At 36.8% G+C, this 20,626-nt stretch overlaps 1 protein-coding gene across 5 annotated transcripts in view; it reads right to left on the minus strand.

Moving 5' to 3' along the window:
• Positions 1–20,626, minus strand: part of ZMYM2 (zinc finger MYM-type containing 2) — a 123,041-nt gene that overhangs the window by 35,232 nt on the left and 67,183 nt on the right. For all 5 annotated transcript variants that reach the window (XM_032260144.1, XM_032260146.1, XM_032260145.1 and 2 more), the window contains 3 exons: positions 19,287–19,403; positions 16,671–16,821; positions 13,864–14,036 (listed from right to left, as the gene is read on the minus strand). In XM_032260144.1, coding sequence (XP_032116035.1) covers positions 13,864–14,036; positions 16,671–16,821; positions 19,287–19,403 — 441 coding nt within the window. The remainder of the gene's footprint in view (positions 1–13,863; positions 14,037–16,670; positions 16,822–19,286; positions 19,404–20,626) is intronic.

Genomic DNA, 20,626 nt, shown 5'->3' on the forward strand with positions numbered 1-20,626 from the left:
CCATTTTCACTATTAACATGTTGACCAATGAGTGGACCAAAAATATAAATGCTGTATCTTCAAATACAAAAAAAAAAAAAAAAGACATAATTTCAAATACAGTTCTTTTCATAATTAAGTTTCTGATCTAGAAATAAACTTTTTTTTTTCGATTACCATTTGGCTTAACAGCTTTGAAATTTTGATAAAAGTAGTAACTGTTAAGCACTTTGCAGTTAATAATAATTGTGGCTATGGCTTTTCCTTTATTACTCTAATCTAGAGTTTTATATTGTGGATTTTTTAATCTCTCACTTTATATTTCAACAGGAATTCTACAAATATGTCAAAACTCCTGGTCAGGAATATTAATAAATGATTGTGTTGATAAACAGGTCTTATATAACAAACATACCCCAAGGTTAGAACACAGGCTCTTTTTTTCTCCAGGTCAGGTATTTCTCCTGCTGAATAAATGTTAAATGAATGAAGATTTATAGTATAAATTATGACTAAGTGATGCCAATATCATAACTCTTGTCCAAAAACTTGTGAATCCAAATTTTATACAGCTGATGATATTATGTGATTCATCTCAGTAAAAGTGGCACTTAATATCAACCAAATTCTTACTCTCACTTAAGAACAAAAAGGTCCCTTTGTTACATTCTCACCAGCAAGACTATTCTTCAAAATAACCATAGAATTGTTCCAGGGTCTCTTTTCTTTCTTTCAATTTCTTTTTCCCTTTTTATAATTTATACTCAAAGAAAAGAAAAAAAACATAAAGGAAGCAAATGGAAGCTTAATACTTTATTCACTGATTCTGAACAGTGCAAGAACAAAGCAAAAGTAGACTATCTCGTTCACTGAGAACCTGAAATAAAAGCCAAACCCATTGTATCTACTCTCTATAAATCTTCACAACAGCCCTGCAAAATGGGTACTGCAAACTAAGGTCTAAAAAGATTAAATGGCTTGACTAAGGTCAAATATTAAAAATGCAGAGACAGGATTCAAAAGGCAGACAACCAAGTCAAAACCTAGGCTTTCTCCTGTACACTAAGCAATGAAGACAAAATGAGTTACTATAAATGAGTAGAGAATATATATCCAAACACAATACAAATAAAATGCTGCAAAAAAGATTCTCAATTTAATATTTAAAACAGAAATTTGCATTAATTCAAATCATTACAAGTACTACGCTGACTTTGTAATATACAGTAGTATTTCCATTTGGAAGGCCAAGGGCATAAAATCAAACACATTTCACCCAAATAATTTTTTTTTTTTTTTAAATGAGAGGTTCTTATGTTGCCCAGGTTGGTTGGCCTGGAACGCATAGCCTCGGTTCCTCAAGCACCAGGACAACTAGTGTGAGCCACCGCGGCTCCCCGCCCAAATAATTTGAACAATGGAATCACTTCTTCATTCTACAGACACTTGGTTTTTTGTAAAATCAATACTTAAAGCTCCCTTCTTTTAAAGGTTCGAAACGAATTTAGGTAATTTCCCTCTACCCAAAGGAAAAAGGGGCAAAGTTAATACCAATTTACAAATGTAAACAAAATAGACATGTATTTTCTCAGGCTGAAAAAATAGTGAGAACTCAATACTAATAATTCCAAGTTTAATGCCATAATCAAAATTTTGGAGGTTGTGAACTTTTCTTTCTTTTACATCCAAGCAAGCAAACTTCTCGTAAAGTGTTTGAAATTCAGCTAAAATATAATGGCCAATATGAAAAGATCATTAATGACCATCGTTCCTTACCAACACCAACACAACTCCACTCCAAGCCGCACTCCCTAGCCACTTGCAAAAAAGAATTATTAAGACATCATAAAAAAATAAAATAAATGGGACATAAGTCTCTGGTTTTAAAAATACTACATCATCTATTTTGTGGTTTTCTTGTCATTGTGAAATCAAGAATAGCAAACTAAGGGGGAGCAAAGACAAAACAAGTCACAGGTTCAAACAAATCTAAGCAACAGCCAGGTACTAAACTCTGATTCAAAAACCTTAATTTAACCTATCAGCTTAACCAGAATTTCATTTTCAATAACTCACAAAAGGTCATTCAGCCTATCCTGACCCAGTCCCTTCCTTGGATGGTTTCAACTTTTCTTTTTTGGTTGATATGTACATCGTTTTTTAACTTTCCTATCCATTTGTTCCCTATTTCACCAAACAAACCTTATTTTCCAGGGAAGAACTATGAATATGAAAAAGATAGGGGCATTTTATAGACACTTTAAACAGGAACCCTTTATGACTTCCCAATACAGCTTTCTGAGCACAATGGAGTGATTCACTGCAAATTAAAAAAAAAAAAAAAAAAAAAAAATGCAGTGATAAAAGGTTATTGGGTACTATGCAAAGCACAGGAATTCTCCAGTGACCAAAAATATCTGTTTAAAGCAAGAATATTAAATATTCTTTTCCTAAAATTTCAAAAATAATTTTTAAAAATTGATACAATGGTTTATAAAGAAAAATTATGAGTCTAATATTAATTTAAAGCCCATAAATCATACTGTTAAAATTATTACACAGCATTTGTATTAATTTAATATTGCCACCATTCAGTACTTGTTTGGAAAACAAATAAAAGACTGTGTTTAAAAAAACTACAATCGGAAGTAGTACAGTTTAAGAAAAGCTTAGGTCTATTAAGAAGACCTGTGACATACTGTTGGAAAATGGTGGACCTTTTGAAATATTATCTTTACCATTTATCAAACATCTTCCAGCTATTATTGCATTACAATACTAAATCCTTTTTCTTTAAAAACTTTTAAACTTACACACATCAAAAGAACTATCTGGTTTTATGTTATGCCTGGAAACATTTACTAAAGGAAAAGTAAAATCTACTTCGTTTTAAAAAGGTATCTGGGAGAAGAAAAATACATTAATTTTATTTTCAGCATTTTTTGGTTGCATGATATCACAGATTTCTTATTCCAATTTAGAAGAGGCGAATGTAATAAATCTCTATTTTAAATCTAGAAGCAAACCAAAATATAGACCAGAAAGCACAGCTCATTCAGTGTAAACAATTTTTTTTGTGTTCAAGATGGAGTCTCGCTCCGTAGCCCAGGCTGGAGTGCAGTGGCGCAATCTCCACTCACTGCAACCTCTGCTTCCTCTTGATTCAAGCAATTCTCCTGCCTTGGCCTCCCAAGTAGCTGGGATAACAGTCACACACCAACCACCATGCCCAGCTAATTTTTGTATTTTTAGTACAGACAGGGTTTCACCATGTTGGCCAGGCTGGTCTTGAACTCCTGATCTTGTGATCCGCCTGCCTTGGCCTCCCAAAGTGCTGGGATTATAAGCGTGAGCCACTGCACCAGTCCAACAAAATTTTAAAGCATAAAATTAAACTTAAATAAATAAAAATTGAAAGTTATACTATAGGTAGTAATCTCTCAATCTAAAGTACAAAGATAAGAGAAGGTAAAAATACAATGTGTGTGCACTACTGTTTAAGTGGGAAATGTTCACAGCTAAACACGAAATAATAGCCAAATTGGCTAGGTGTTGATTTTTAAGCTTCTGGGATGAAGCACTTTTTTTCCTTTGGCTTGAAACTTATTTTTCTGATAAGTCGGATTGATCTGTAAGGGTCAGAGGTTTTAATGCACTAATATATAAACTTTTGAGTATTTAAATAAAAAAGATAAACCATAAAAGTGGGGTCAAAAAAACCCATAGTTAATTTACCACATTTTCAAGATGATATCATGGCAACAGTGAATAGAAAGGATGCATAGGGCAGGGGGTATAAGAAAATACAAAAAAAAAAAAAAGAAAAGAAAATACGGTCTGACTCAAGTAGAAAGCACAGAGAATAAAGTTACTATTTGATTACAATAATGGTTGCATGTAAAAAAGGCGAGGATGAATGAAGACAGACAACTCTTCACACTTCAAAGATTGTGTGCCATACTGAGTATATAGAAAAATCAGCATTGCTATTTGCTTTACAAATTTTTACCATGTAACAAAAACACTCTTACCTTTATTCCTCAGATTAGTATAATATATAATAAGCTATTACGTATATTATACACAGATCTGTTTAAAATAAGAGAAGGAAGGAATATATAATGTATTTAAGATACAGAATACTGACATTAAACATAACTAGATGACTGTAACTTGGTATTTGACTAATGTATTTCTTGTAAATTCTGAAATGCACTGCTTCATTAGATCTTCATCACTAAATTCTGCATAAATGAGAACAGAAATAACTATCTTTTAAAATAAGTAGCAAAGTAAAACATAGGACATCTACAATAACATCTTTTGCCAAAGAGTGTATCTTTGCTTCCCAAAAAAAGGGAAACAAATCCCAAACTTCTCTATTTTATATATTATAATTTATATAATACATATATAAAAATATATACATTTTTTAAAAATTTAGAGACAAGTCTTACTCTGTCACCCAGGCCGCAGTGCAGTGGTGTGATCGCTCACTGCCACCTAAAACTCCTGAGCTCAAGTGATCCTTCCACTTCAGCCTCCTAAGCAGCCAAAACTACAGGCGTGCACCACCATGCCTTGCTAATTTATTATTATTTTTTTGTAGAGATGGGGTCTCGCTATATTGCCCAGACTGGACTAGAACTCCTAACTTTAAACAACTCTCTCACCTCAGCCTCCCAAAAGGCTGAGATTAAAGACATGAGCCACACTCTCAGTAATTTTTTTCTTTTTGAGCAGGGTTTGCTCTGTCACCCAGGCTTGAGTGCAGTGGCGTAATCATAGCTCACTACAGCCTCAAACTCCTGGGCTCAAGGAATTCTCTTGCCTCAGCCTGCTGAGTATCTGAGACAATAGGGGCATGCCATCACACCTGGCTAATGTTTAAGTTTATTGCAGAGATGGGCTCTCAATATGTTCCCCAGGCTGGTCTTAAACTTCTGGCCTCAAGTGATTCTTCCAACTCATTCTCCCAAAGTGCTAGAATTATAAGCATAAGCCACTGCACCCAGCCCCAGTAATATTTTTTTAAAGCTGGGAAATCATTCAAACAAAGAAGCCGAACACAGAAATACATTCAGTATGTGCTGTGAACAACAACAAAATCCTCCAAGAAAGATTATAATATATTACAATTTTATATTCATAATTTTACAATTAGGCAGATATTTGAACGGTAAAATAACAACAGAAAAATCATCATCACATGGTAACAACTTGTCTCAATAAGATAAACAATGAAAATACACATACAAATAAAACGGGATTTCCAAATCTGTACTCACTAAATGCCTTTATTGTTTTGAGATTATCCAAAACAAAATTTTAAAAATAAAACCTCCTAAACAATGGGGATAAAAGTGCACTTGTATGTGCTAAACTAAACTCAATCATTTCAAGCTGCTGAAGTAAGATTTTCTGAGTAATTTCTCAAAAACACCACTATCCATACAAAATGTTGGTTTAGACTGAAAAGAACAGGTTTTAGAGTGTAGGTTTGTCCTCTGTGTATTTCTAAAATTTGAGCCTTTATTTTTAAAGTTTACATCATATAGAAGTAACAGTAAAGTAATAAAGTAACCTTTTTTAAGTACACCAAAACTCAGTCTCAATTATTTTACAGCTCTTAACAACTTGGAAAGCATTTTCCTCTTTTTATTTACAAAATGCTAGTTAACATGGTGAATTGTAGATATTAAAGAACTGCACCAAGAACTCCTGCAATTCTCCAAGTAGTATTATTTTAATACCAATCACCTTGTTAAAGTAAACTAAATATTGTTCTCCATATTTAACTATTTTGTTATTTGTTTCTTTAGAGGTCTTAACAATTCTGAAGTCATAATGATGTCTGTCTTGACATTTTTTTTTTTTTTTTTTTTTTTTTGACAGAGTGTCACTCTGCTGCCCAGGCTAGAGTGCAGTGGCGCCATCTCAGCTCACTGCAACCTGCACCTGGTGGATTCAAGTGATTTTCCTGCCTCAGCCTCCCTAGTAGCTAGGATCACAGGTGTGTGCCACCATGCATGGCAAATTTTTATATTTTTAGTAGAGATGGGGTTTTATACCATGTTTCCCAGGCTGGTCTTGAACACCTGAACTCAAGTGATCCACCCGCCTCAGCCTCCCAAAGTGCTGGGATTACAGGCATGAGCCACGGCGCCTGGCCTGTCTTCACGTGTTTTACAACTGTTTCCACAATGAAGTTTCAGCATTGAGATGGTTTTCCATGTTATCAACATAGAAATTAATGCTCTTCTTGTAATTTTTCTGACTACCCACGGTCCAAATTTATACTCATTTTCTTATCTAGGAAGAAATTAATGCAATGTGTGAAAAAGAGACTGACTTTATGAAAGTAGATGTTGGGAGAAGATGACTGACTAGACGCAGCCAGGTAGAAGAGCTGCCCTGGACTGAGAATACTGGTGCACTCTTAACAGGTCTTCAGAGGGAAGGCACCAAGAGTGAAGGAGGGAAGACAGAGAAAAGCTTGGCTAAAGGAGAAGGAATCTGGGAACCCTGCATGGGGCTATCACACACTGGGACTTGTTCTTGGCTCCCAGTACGCTCAGGGAACAGGTTAGTTAAACTGGCAGAAAGCAACCCGATCTGGCCACAAGCCTCTGGAATCTCGGCAGGAGGAAACCCCTAATCCAGCAGGGACACTTGAGTTGGCAGGGAGACCTGTTTAGAGAAGCTGTAGGCACAGCAAGCCAGCTGATGTGGAGGAGCCTCTGTAGTGGAGCACGGCCAGGGATGACCATCCACCTAGAATCAACTTGCTCCCATAGGAGACTTTAACCCTAGGGGAACTGTCAGACCTGAACTCTACAGAGAGATACTGCCCATAAGAGGAGACCAGTCTGACCTGAGCAGCCCTTAGTGTGCTGGCCCTTGCAGGGTCCCACCTGGCAGTACCTGCTTTCAGGGCAGCTTCGAATGTCCTGGGAGCCCTCATCATAGCTTCTACCCTGGCAGGCTGAACTTGACCACTGGGGAGTTCCAGAAGGGTGGCCCCCACAGACACAGAGCAGCAGTGCCGCCCACTCCCTCCCCACACTGCAGCTTCCCTCGGGGCCCACAGATACTCACCACATCACTCTGCCATGTGCAGGCAGGTTTTGCTTGCTTCACCAAATCAGCACCCACATGTATGTGTGCATCCTGCCCTGCCACTCATGCAGCAGCAGCGTGCTTCGCCCCCATCTTGCCCCACCAACAACAGTGCAGTTTGAGCCTTAGCAGCTCAGCCCGCCCCCACCAGCACCTGGGCCTTGCTTCAACACTACCCAGAACAAAACTAGGAATGGAGAACAACAGACACTCCATCTCCCTGAGTGACCAAGAGTGCCCTGAGAATGCACAAAGACCTGCACCTGCCAGTGCCCTGCCACCACCACCACCAGTGCAACCACAGGCACAACAGCAGACAGGGGCTCCCCACTCCATCCCCTAGCCACAATGCCTTTACCACTGTGGCAAATGCAGGCTGGGAGGCAGGCACCTCAGCACCCACTAGCACCCTGCCACAGCCAACTAGTGTGCAACCCACCATGCTGCCACTGTTGCTGACACATGCCAACGAAGATGGATCCCGCTGTCACTGCACTACCAAATGCTTTGACTGACACCATCCATTGAGTGTAGTGACCAGCAGCCCCAAACACATCAGTCTCCCCAGTGCAGTGGATACCTAAGCTCCAGGAGACAGAGAGCAAAGTTGAGACTGATACAAGTACCCCAGAGTTAAAGTACACAGTCCAGGAGTTAGGAGCTGAGCTACGGTCCCTTAAAATCTTTCAGAAACAAAGTCACTTAGCTGAATCCACTGTATACTATAAGCAAACCCTCAAGGTCATCAAATAGGATTTAAAAAAAAAAAAAAAAAAAAAAATGGCCAGGCACAGTGGCTCACGTCTGTAATTCAGCACTTTGGGGAGGTGGAGGCAGGCGGATCACTTAAGGTCAGGAGATCGAGACCAGCTTGGCCAACATGGTGAAACAACTCTATGGAAAATACAAAAATGAGCTGGGAGTCATGGCATGTACCTGTAATCCCAGCTGCTCGGGAAGCTGGGGTAGGAGAATCATTTGAACACAGGAGGCAGAGGCTGCAGTGAGCCAAGACTATGTCACTGTATTCCAGCCTGGGCAACAGGGCAAGACCCTGTCTCAAAAAACAAGGCAAAAGTCAACAACGTCAAAGGCTAAAGGAATCTAGGCACACAAAGATGAGAAAGAACCAGCACAAGAACCCTGGCAAATCAAAAAGCCAGGGTGCCTTCTTTCCTACAAATGACTGTACTACTTCTCAAGTAAGGTTCTGAATCAGGCTGAGATGGCGGAAATAACAGAAATAGAATTCAGACTACGGATGGGAATGAAGATCACTGAGAAGCAGGAGCACACTGAAACTCAATCCAAGGAACAATGCAGGAGCTTACAGACAAAATACTCAGTATATGAAAGAACATAACTGATGTGGTAGAGCTGGAAAACACACTATAAGAATTTCATAAGGCAATCACAAGTATTAATAGCAGAATGGACCAAGCGGAAGGAAGACTCTCAGAGCTTGTAGATTGGCCTTGTGAAATAAGACAGACAAGAATACGGAGAAAAAGGATAAAAAGGAATGAACGAAACCTCCAGGAAATATGGGATTATGTAGAGAGACCAAATCTACAACTCATTGGTGTCCCTAGAAGAGATGGGGAGAATGTAAGCAACTTGGAAAATATTATTTCTGGATATCATCCATGAGAACTTCCCCAACATAGCTAGAGGGGCCAACATTCAAATTCAAGAAATGTAGAAAACCCCAGTATGATACCTCATAAAAAGATCATTCTCAAGACACATAATCATCAGATACTTTAAGATTGAAATGAAATGAAAGAAAAAATGTTAAAAGGTAGTTAGAGAGAAAGGTCAGGTCACCTACAAAGGTAAACTCACCAGATTAACAGCAGATGTCTCAGCAGAAACCCTACAATCCAGAAGAGATTGGGGGCCAATATTCAACATTACTTTTTTAAAATTTATTTTAACACTAGTGCCACTTGCCAACCAGAATTTCGTATGCCACCAAACTAAATTTCATAAGTAAAGGAGAAATAAGATCCTTTTCAGGCACAAAATCTGAGGAAATTTGTTACCACCAGAACTGCCTTACAAGAGCTCTTAAAAGCAGCACTAAATATGGCAGGGAAAGACCATTACCAACCACTACAAAAACACATTTAAGTACACAGACCAGTGACACTATAAAGCAACCAGACAAACAAGTCTGCAAAATAACCAGCTAACATCATGATAACAGGATCAAACCCACACGTATCAATACTAACCTTAAATATAAATGGGCTAAATGCCCCAATTAAAAGGCGCACAGTGGCAAGCTGGATAAAGAAACAAATTCCATTAGTATGCTGTCCTCAAGAGACTCATCTCACATGCAATGATACACATAGGCTCAAAATAAAAAGATGGAGAAAAATCTACCAAGCAAATGGAAAACAGAGAAAAGCAGGGACTTGTCTCAGACAAAACAGACTTTAAATGAACAAAGATCAAAAAGGACAAAGAAAGTCATTACATAATGGTAAAGGGTTCAATTCAACCATCAGACCTAACTATCCTAAATATAAATGCACCCAACACAGGAGGATCCAGATTCATAAAGGAAGTTCCTAGAGACCTACAAAGAGACTTAAACTCCCAGACAATGCCCCAGTGACAGTATCAGACAGATCACTGAGGCAGAAAATAAAGATATTCAGGATCTGAACTCAGCATAAAATCAAACGGATACCCCAGAACAACAGAATATACATTCTTCTCACTGTCACATACTCTTAAAATCAATCACATAATCACATATCAATCACTCCTCAGCAAATGTAAAAGGACTGAAATCATAACAAAAAGTCTCTTGGATCACAGTACAATCAAATTAGAAGTCAAGACTAAGAAATTCACTCAAAACCATAAAATTACATGGAAATTGAATAACCTGTTCCTGAACAACTTTCAGGTAAATAATGAGATTAACCAGTTAATTCTTTGAAACCAATTGAAGAATAAAGATACAACATACCAGAATTTCTGATACATAGCTAAGACAGCATTGAGAGGGAAATCTATAGCACTAAATGCCCACATCAAAAAGTTAGAAAGATCTCAATTTAACAACCTAACATCACAACTAAAAGAACTAGAGAACCAAGAGAAAACCAACCCTAACGCTAGCAGAAGACAATAAATAACCAAAATCAGAGCTGAACTGAAGACTGAGACATGAAAAAAAACATTCAAAAGATTAACAAATCCAAGAGGTTTTTTTTTTTTTTTTTTTTTGGGAAAAATTAATAAAATAAACTGCTAGCTAGGCTAACAGAGAAGACCCAAATAAACACAATTAAATACAATAAAGGGGATATTACCACTGACCCCACAGAAATACCAATAACCACCAGAGATTATTATGAACACTTCTGTGCACATAAACTAGAAAATCTAGAAGAAATGGACAAATTCCTGGATACACAGACCCTCCCAAGACTGAGCCAGAAAGAAATTGAATCCCTGAACAAACCAATAATGAGCTCTGAAACCAAATCTGTAATAAATAGCCTACCAACCAAAAAAAGCCCAGGACTAGATGGATTCACACAGTTTCACCAGATGTACAAAGAAGAGCTGGTACCATTCCTATTGAAACTATTCTAAAAAATTGAGGAGGGGGAACTCCTCCCTAACTCATTCTATGAGGTCATCATCATCCTGATACCAAAACCTGGCAGAGACACAACAAGAAAAGAAAACTTTAAGCCAATATCCTTGATGAACATCAATGCCAAAATCTCAATAGATGCAGAAACGACTTTCGATAAAATCCAACATCCCTTCATGTTAAAAATTCTCAATAGACTAGGTATTGAAGGACTATACTGCAAAATCGTAAGAGCCACCTAGGACAAACCCACAGTGAACATACTGCATAGGCAAAAGCTGGAAGCATTCATTCCCCTTGAAAACTGGCATAAGACAAGGATGTCCTCTCTCACCTACTCCTGTTCAACACAGTATTGGAAGCCCTGGCCAGAGCATCCAAATAGGAAAAGACAATGTCAAACTTTCCCTGTACACAAATGACACGATCCTATATCCAGAAAACCCCACAGACTCCTTCAGCTGATATAACAATTTCAACAAGAATACAAAATCAATGTACAAAAATCATTAGCTTTTCTATATACCAACAACAGTCAAGCTAAGAGCCAAATCAGAAACACAGTCTCATTGAAAATTGCCACAAAATGAATAAAATACTTAGGAATACAGCTAATCAGGGAGGTGAAAAATCTCTACAAGGGGAACTACAAAAGACTGCTCAAAGAAATCAGAGATGCCACAAACAAATGGAAAAACCTTACATGCTCATGGATAAAAAGAATATTGTTAACATAGCCATACTGCCCAAAGCCGTTTACAGATTCAATGTTATTCCCATTAAACTATCAATGACATTTTTTGCAGAAAAAAAAAAAAAAACTATTTTAAAATTCATAAGGAACCGAAAAAGGACCCAAACAGCCAAGGCAATCCTAAGCAAAAAGCAAAATGAACAAAGCTGGAGGCATCATGCTACCTGACTTCAAACTATACTACAGGGATACAGTAACCAAAACAGCATGGTACTGGCACAAAAGCAGACATATAAACCAATGGAACAGAATAGAGAGCCCAGAAATGAGGCCACACACCTACAACTATCTGATCTTCAACAAACCTGACAAAAACAAGCAATGAGAAAAGGATTCTCTATTCAGTAAGTGGTGCTGGAATAACTGGCTAACCATATGGAAAAGATTGAAACTGGACCCCTTTTCTTTAGACCATATACAAAAATTAACTCAGGATGGATTAAGGACTTAAATGTAAAACCCAAAACTACAAAAACCCCTGAAGCCAACCTAGGCAATACCATTCTGGACACAGGAACAAGCTAAGATCAAGATGCCAAAAGCAACTACGACAAAAGCAAAAACTGACAAATGGGATTTAATTAAAGAGTTTCTGCACAGCAAAAGAAACTATCAACAGAGTAAACAACCTACAGAATGGGAGAAAAATTTTCCAAACGATGCATCTGACAAAGGTCTAATACTGAGCATCTGTAAGGAGCTTAAATAAATTTACAAGAAGAAAACAACCCCATTAAAGAGTAGGCAAAAGACATAAACAGACACTTTTCAAAAGAAGACATATATGTGACCAATAAGCATATAAAAAACTGCTCAATACCATCGATCATTACAGAAATGCAAATCAAAGCCACAATGAGATATCATCTCACATCAGTCAAAATGGCAATTATTAAAAAATCAAAAAATAACATGCTGGTGAGGTTGCAGAGTAAATGAATGCCTATACACTGTTGGTGGGAATATAAATTAGTTCAACCATTATAGAAAACAATGTGATGATTCCTCAAAGACCTAAACACAGAACTACTATTCAACCCAGCAATCCCATTATTGGGTATATACCCAAAGGAACATAAATCATTTTATCATAAAGATACATGTACACATATGTTCAATGCAGCACTATTCACAATAGCAAAGACATGGAGTCAACCTAAATGCCTACCAAGGGTAGAGTAGATAAAGAAAATGTGATTCATATATACCATGGAATACTACACAGCCATAAAAAAGAGAGATCATGTCCTCTGCAGGAACATGGATAGAACTGGAGGCCATTATCTTTAGCAAACTAACACAGGAACAGAAAAGCAAATACTGCATGTTCTCACTTATAAGTAGGAGCTAAATGATAACACAAACTCTGGGGAACAACAGACCCTGGGCCCTATGGGAGAGTTGAAGGTGGGAGGAGGGAAAGGATCAAGAAAAATAACTAATGGGTACTAGGCTTAATACGTGGATGATAAAATAATCTGTACAACAAACCCTCATGGCCCAAATTTATTTATATAAAAAACCTGCACATGTACTCCTGAACTTAAAAGTTAAATTTTTTAAGTGGATTTTAATATGACACATACACATACACACATTTACAGTTTCAAATTAAATGTTTCTGGTCTCTATTTAGTATTCTTTTCAATTTGAAAGTCCCCCAAAACTCACAATTAAAAAGGCAAAAAGCCAAAAAAGAGGAAAATGTTTTTAAAATACATCCCAAGTAACCAAAACAATTACCTGCTAACATTCCACACTGATAATGTTATCAAAAATATTTATATTAACCAAGTGCAGTGGCTCATGCCTGTAATCCCTGCATTTTGGGAGGCTGAGGCAAGAGGATCACCTGAGGTCAGGAGTTTGAGACCAACCTGGCCAACATGGTGAAACCCCTTCTCTACTAAAAATACAAAAATTAGCTAGGCGTGGTGGCGGACACCTGTAATCTCAGCTACTCGGGAGGCTGAGGCACAAGAATCACCTGAACCCAGGAGGCGGAAGTTGCAGTAAGCCGGGGTCGTGCCACTGCACTCTAGCCTGGACAACAGACACTCCATCTCAACAACAACAAAATTTCTACTTAGTGAAATAAAAAGACACAACAAATTTAAAAATAACTCATTTTGTTAAACTATATTGCTGAAAATATAGGTATATCCTAATCTTTTGGTAATGCTTAAGTTACAAAAAGAGAGATTAAAATGCTAATTCAAATTATAAAAAACAAGCATTGACGACACAATTTTAATATATTATCAAAGCTAGGCCTTAAGTGTGTACATTTTTAAAATAAATGAGTTGCCATATTCGTAATGGTAACAGCTACAACGTTTCTTAAGACTGGTTAAAGTAGCTGCTATAATAAAAATGTGTAGTTACTCGCCTTGTAGTACCAATCCTGAAATTTTTTACAGCAGTCTTCACTGCAGAAATCTCTCACAACACCATCAAGTTCTTTAGTTGCTCCCTTCTTACATAGCTGAGAACAATAGTTGCAAGTAACACATCTCAGTCCTAAACGTCTTGCAAAATCCTGTTTGTATAATAATTTGCAGCCTGAAAAATATAAGGTTTAAATATTAAAACAAAAAAAGACATGAAAATGAATTCTTGAGCAGAGACCTATCTTAATTGGTCAAGATTTTTCCTCTCCTGATCAAAACTATAAAATCTACTATAATCACTATCAACCTATAAAAATTAGAACAGAATATGGGATATTTTATTAGATAATACGTTATCTAACATGTGGGTTAAAATAATGTTTCAAGATGTTAAAATCTAGAATTATTTTATTTGTTCTATTTAAATAGGCTGTTGCTTGGGCCTAGGAAATAGATAGAATCTTAAGAATCAAAGTCAACAAACCACAAATAGGCATTTTAGAAAAAGAAACAATGTAGATTACTGAAAGGCTCTGAGTAAACTTACAGAGATGTTCAACTTAAGTAGGCATTTTAACTAATGTTTCAAGCTTACATCTCATACATGGACCTTCAGGGAAATAAAACAGGTTTATTGATTTGCCCAGAGAAAACACTTTTGTTATCTAGTCCTTTAATAAAGAATTTCTTTTTTCTACTACATAAATGCGTTATTTTAAGTATACTTACATGTCTATCTTATTGATTACTACAACATCTCTAGGAGGATCAAATAATACTCTTTGCTAAGTAGAATGCCTTATAATATCATCTACTAAAATCCTATTCATCCTTTCATAAGGACCTCAAATTATACCTTTTTCACAAATGCTGCCCACATCAACCTTGTTTAAAATGACATTTCCTGTCTGCAAACATGACCTACAATTGTTTTCTATATAATTTATTTAGCAATCATTTATGTAGTATCCTATAACTTCTTTTCTGTTACCTTAAACTATATTAAAAAATTTTTTATTTTGTTTTATTTTTTTGATAGAGAGTCTCATTCTGTTGCCCAGGCCGGAGTGCAGTGGCACAATCTCAGCTCACTGCAGCCTCTGCCTCTCGGGTTCAAGCGATTCTCCTGCTTCAGCCTCCTGAGTAGCTGGGATTACAGATGCCTGCCACAACACCCAGCTAATTTTTGTATTTTTGGTAGAGACGGGGTTTCACCATGTTGGCCAGAGTGGTCTCAATCTCCTGACCTCATGATCCACCCACCTTGGCCTCCCATAGTGCTGAGATCACAGGCTCACGTGAGCCAGCATCCAGCATAAAAAAAATTTTTTAACTTTACCTTTATTAGCTTTATCTAACTAGATTTGGATGGTAGTACTAGGTATTTTGTGTTTTCTTATTTCTGACAGGTTCTAGCACAGAACTAGGTTCAGTAAGAGAAATCAAAAGTTATAACATTTAACAGGAAAAAAATACACATTCTTTTTTAATGTGTTATTACCCATCTGAATTTATAAATCCCTCCAACTGAAAATTATCTTCTTGAATGTCAATTACTTATTTTGCTGCTAATTGACTATTCATTTTAGTAAAATCCATATAATCCAAATGGTAGACAATTAATGACATATATGAGCAATCAACATCAGTATGTACAGATTTATGAATCAGTAAGAACATCATTACACAACTCAAATGCAAAAAGACATAAATTAATTCAGAATCAATCTTTTCAATGAAACATTGTAAGATTTGTCATTTTTCATTATAGCTTTGCTCTTAAATAACAGTGAAACATGGTTACTTTCCATTACAGGTGAAATGTACAAAATTAAATTTAAATAGGAATGTCCTGTTTTGTAAGAAGCACCTTCTTACAGACATGACTTTACATTACATGTGAAGGCTGTAAATGAATGCACTAGTTGAATGAAATGATAAATCTTTTTATTTTGCTGTCATTCTCTACTGCTGATATTTAGGATTTTCCCACCTTTCTCTTACTCTAAGCTAGCAGTAGGAATCCATAGAAAAAACACATCCAGAAAGAAAATCCTCATTAATAAATTACAGGTGAAGATAGCAGACAGGAAAGCTGGGAGTTCAGTGCCATGGACCAAAGAATAGAAAGTGAAAACCAGCTTAGAGCAAGAATGTCACATTTGGGAACGGGAATAACAAGAACTCCAAAACCCACAGTTACAATTCTAGTTTCTATCTCTGGATAAGTAGATGTAGAATTTGAATTCATCTGTATAATCTGCTGCCTGGCACCAAAGCAACAAAAGTGTAGATAAGAGGAAAAGGAATTCTTGGACATACTAAAACAGAACCCAGTGTTTTCCTGGAACCCCAAATTGAATACCTAAAAGTATCTTCCCATTTTAGTACTGCCACATGTGATTTTCTTTCTGGTATACATATTGAAAACCTTTGTAGGTTAGGTAGTGAGCTGGGCAGGGAAAATGGGGCTAATAATAAACAAGTTTAATTCACTTGGAAAATCAACTTTCAGACCACAATGTGTTGGTTTAGAAATAATATGGTATGATAATACTTTCATTTTAATCTAAAACTTTCCTGTAATGAAATTAGAGGTTACCAAATATTTAGAGATAAAACCATCTTGAAGCCCAGAGGTCTACAAATACACATAAAATAACAAAACAAGTCAGTAGAAATGCAAACTACATTTTTGTGTTCAGCTACATTAAAATTGTGAACCTACTCTGGATATATTTAAGTATTTTGGCAAAAACATTAAATATCAATAAATGTTATGAACAACACCATATTATACACTTGCCTTCACTACAGAAAGGTCTCTTAACGCCAGAGAAATTTACTGTTTCATGAAGAGTCTTCTCCTCTTGACAGTATTCGCAATATGTAACTATGCAATGCAACTTCTTATAGTCATCTGAACAAGTTTTGCTGCAGAACTGATGCACTTTGTTCTAAATGCACAATGGGAACCTTGGTAAGTATATGATAACCACCTCAAGAACAAGCTTAAGAAATAAACAAGCTATTTTTACAGAAGCAAAGTTAAATCATTTACCTATTTAATGTTAAGATCTTTGGGGATAAATTTCCTGCAGGCTATGGATGCCTAGTTTAACCAATTCACTGCCAAATTTAAACACAGCTCCACAAAATTCAATACCATCAGCTACCCTAAAATTACTTAATGAAAGTAAAAATATCACTAAAATAAGATGGTAGACTGGTATTGCTAACCCAATTGGAGAAATGAGAAGAAAATGATGGAAAAGACAGCATAGGTAAACTAAAAAAAGATGAAAATAATGACACAAATAATATTTTCAGTCAAAAAGAAAAATTATTTGTTGAGTATAAGCAAGTAGGCTCCATCACAGTCCTATCACACACCTTAATAGTAACAGATCTATCATGGGTAAAGTATTTAATTTAGTGCCATCATAAGGTGTACTGCTAAACTTGAGACTGAGTTTGGTTCTCTTAAATGGAATATGATTAGTAATAATTTGTTTCTCCTGGCCCCAAACCCACAATAGCCAGAGCTACTTTTCAAATATCCACCCAAGCAGGTATGAACAAGTTAAAACTTCCAGGGAGGCAGTTTTTCTCTCATTATCGAGCAGGCTACAGACTAAGTCTAAACCATCTACTTTACATTCAGCAAAGACATGTGAAGACTAGAATAGGGAAGGTTAAAGAGTCTAGGAATCAACTCAAGTAATAAGGTCATCATTAGTGGAAAGTTGCCCCATTATGACTATGTAATTTATAATAGGAGGAAGGCAACAAAGAAGCCACATGGAGTGAGAAGCAAGAGACCCCTGAATTTTCAATCTCCCAAGGGACACATCCAACTCTCATTCAGTGTGGCAGCGTCTCTTAACTGCTTCTAACACTTAACCTCCATGTAAATAAAAGCAACACACCAACACAACTACAAAAGTGGGATAGCACTGACATAAATACAGTGGAAAGGACCTCATTTTCATTTAGTATCAAAATTCAGTGCATGAAGGATCTTCATTTCCTATATGACACAATTATTTTGTGTGCTTGGATTTCTTTCTTCATTTCCTCATCACTCCTTTATTCTTACTGAGCTTTTATTCTTATTGCTGTTACTTCAAGGGTATCATCACTGGATGCCAACAACAGTCTCAAATAGGGATTGGTTTAAATGATCTGGAGACAGCACCAATGAAAATAATAAACTAAAAAATGTTGTAGTTACTACACTGTTAAAATGAAATTTTAGGGTTTCCAAAGTATTTTAGAAATCACGTAATCCAGTTCTAGGTACCACCTTTCACCTAAGACTTAGATACTGAATGACTCACCAATAGCTACTAAATTTTGGCTCAGGAACAATCTGTTAATACTACATCTTCAACATCTTGTACACCATTGTATTATATACTCCACACACTACCTCCCACCCCACCCCACCCCTAAAGGAGTGAAAATAAACAATGGCCAAAGGCAAGCATTGCTCAAGAAAGCAATGGGCAGCCTGGGCCACCTTGTCCATCTATCTATTACTGCCCCCTTGTGAAAGAAATCAAGAGTTGTTGCTGAGACATGTCAAAGCAAATTAGTAAACTAGTGAAAAAAGGGCAAAGAAAATAAACTTGTATTGGGATTCATAGGCCTCTATTCTTTTATTAAAACACAATTATGACCCAGTGGCTCATGCCTGAAATCCCAGCACTTTGGGAGGCTGAGATGGGCAGATCACTTGAGGTCAAATGTTCGAGACCAGCCTCACCAACATGATGAAACCCCATCTCTACTAAAAATACAAAAATTAGCTGAGCATGGTGGCACCCACTCGTAGTCCCAGCTACTCAGGAGGCTGAGGTAGGAAAAATCACTTGAACCCAGGAGACAGGGGTTGCAGTGGGCCAAGATCATGCCACTGCACTCCAGCATGGGCAACAGAGCGAGACTCCATCTCAGAAAAGAAACAAAACACACACACACACACACACACACACAATTATAGAATTGTGTCATTTTATAAATGACAATGTGGTATATGACTAATAAATTCTATTATGTTCAGGTGCTAGGTGACAGAAAATATAATTCACAGATAACACAGCACAAAAAGAAACACGGGACCAAAAAAAGGAAAGACAATTGCTCTAGGTATATAGCTAAACAAAATGACATTCTGTACACTATTATAAACATAATATATCAGGAATATGATTTCACCAATTTTTCTTGGACCTAAAGAGAAATAGATCCTCTGTTGGTTTTCCACTCCCACATTAAAGTAATCTAATCACCAAAAAAAAACCCTGAAACACATATTCTTATCCACCATGAAATAGGTTTCCAGATGGAAATACAACACTTATTTTACTAGACTTTTTTTTTAAGCACTAGGTAACACACATTACAAAATACAACTTGCCTCCCATTCCAGGATTTCTGGTTTTGAACAAAAAGAATTTTTGCAGTAGTTGCATTTCAACTGAATATCACTTGGTGCTACAAACTGGCCATTTGGAGATGACTGCATACTTAGAGCCTAAAACAAAGAACAAAAGATGCTGAGCTTGATATGTATTTTTTAAATTTCTATTTGTGAATACTATGAAATATCTACGATGTCTAGAAAGTAATACGCATCTTGCTTAACTATCTTTTCAGCACATAAAACTCATTTCCAAATTTTGTCTTCAAAAATTTTAATAGTACATGTTAGTTTTATAAAATTGAAATTCAGTTTTTTTAACCACAGAATTACTTTTACCTAAAATAAGAAAACAAACAAAAAAAAATCATATATTCAATCATGATCTGCTCTCTTAAAGAAAATGTAAGGAAACAACAGTAAGTAAATAATAGATTAGTCATCCAAGTTCTGAACAGAAGTTTAAAAAAAAAACAAAACCCTAGTTCTTATGGCTATGTCCAATAACCATCAAATATCCAATTTACTAATGTTTTGTGCCACTGCATTACTGCTATAATTTTCATTCAAAGTCTACCAGTGAAATAGATGTATGATGGCCAGGCACGGTGGCTCACACCTGTAATCCTAGCACTTTGCAAGGCCAAGGCGAGCAGATCATCTGAAGTCAGGAGTTAGAGACCAGCCTGGCCAACACGGCAAAATCCTGTCTCTACTAAAAATACAAAAATTGGCTGGGCATGGTGGCACATGCCTGTAATCCCAGCTACCTGGGAGGCTGAGGCAGGAGAAATCGCTTGAACCCAGGAGGTGGAGGCTGCAATGAGCCGAGATCACAAAACTACTCCAGCCTGGGTGACAGAGTGAGACTCCACCTCAAAAAAAAACAAAAGAGAAAAAGAGGCCGGGCTCGATGGCTCACATCTGTAATCTCAGCATTTTGGGAGGACAAGGTGGGCGGATCACAAGGTCAGGAGTTCAAGAGCAGCCTGGCCAATACAATGAAACCCCATCTCTACTAAGAATACAAAAATTAGCTGGGCATGGTGGCACATGCCTGTAGGCCCAGCTACTCAGGAGGCAAAGGCAGAAGAATCTCTTGAACCCGGGAAGCGGAGGTTGCAGTGAGTGGAGATTGCACCACTGCATTCCAGCCTGGGCAACAATAGAGTGTGACTCTTGTCTCAAAAAAAAGAAAGAAAGAAAGAAAGAAATCACCCTATGTCACATTTAAAAATTGATCTTCTACACAGGAGAAAAAAGATTTACACACAGGTGTTCATACCAGCAATTTTAGTATTCCTTTTCTTAAAGTTAAAACAATTTACAGGCCAGGC

The sequence above is a fragment of the Sapajus apella genome, unplaced genomic scaffold, assembly GCF_009761245.1.
Source record: "Sapajus apella isolate SASKATOON/1434 unplaced genomic scaffold, GSC_monkey_1.0 scaffold114, whole genome shotgun sequence".
Lineage (NCBI taxonomy): Eukaryota > Metazoa > Chordata > Mammalia > Primates > Cebidae > Sapajus > Sapajus apella.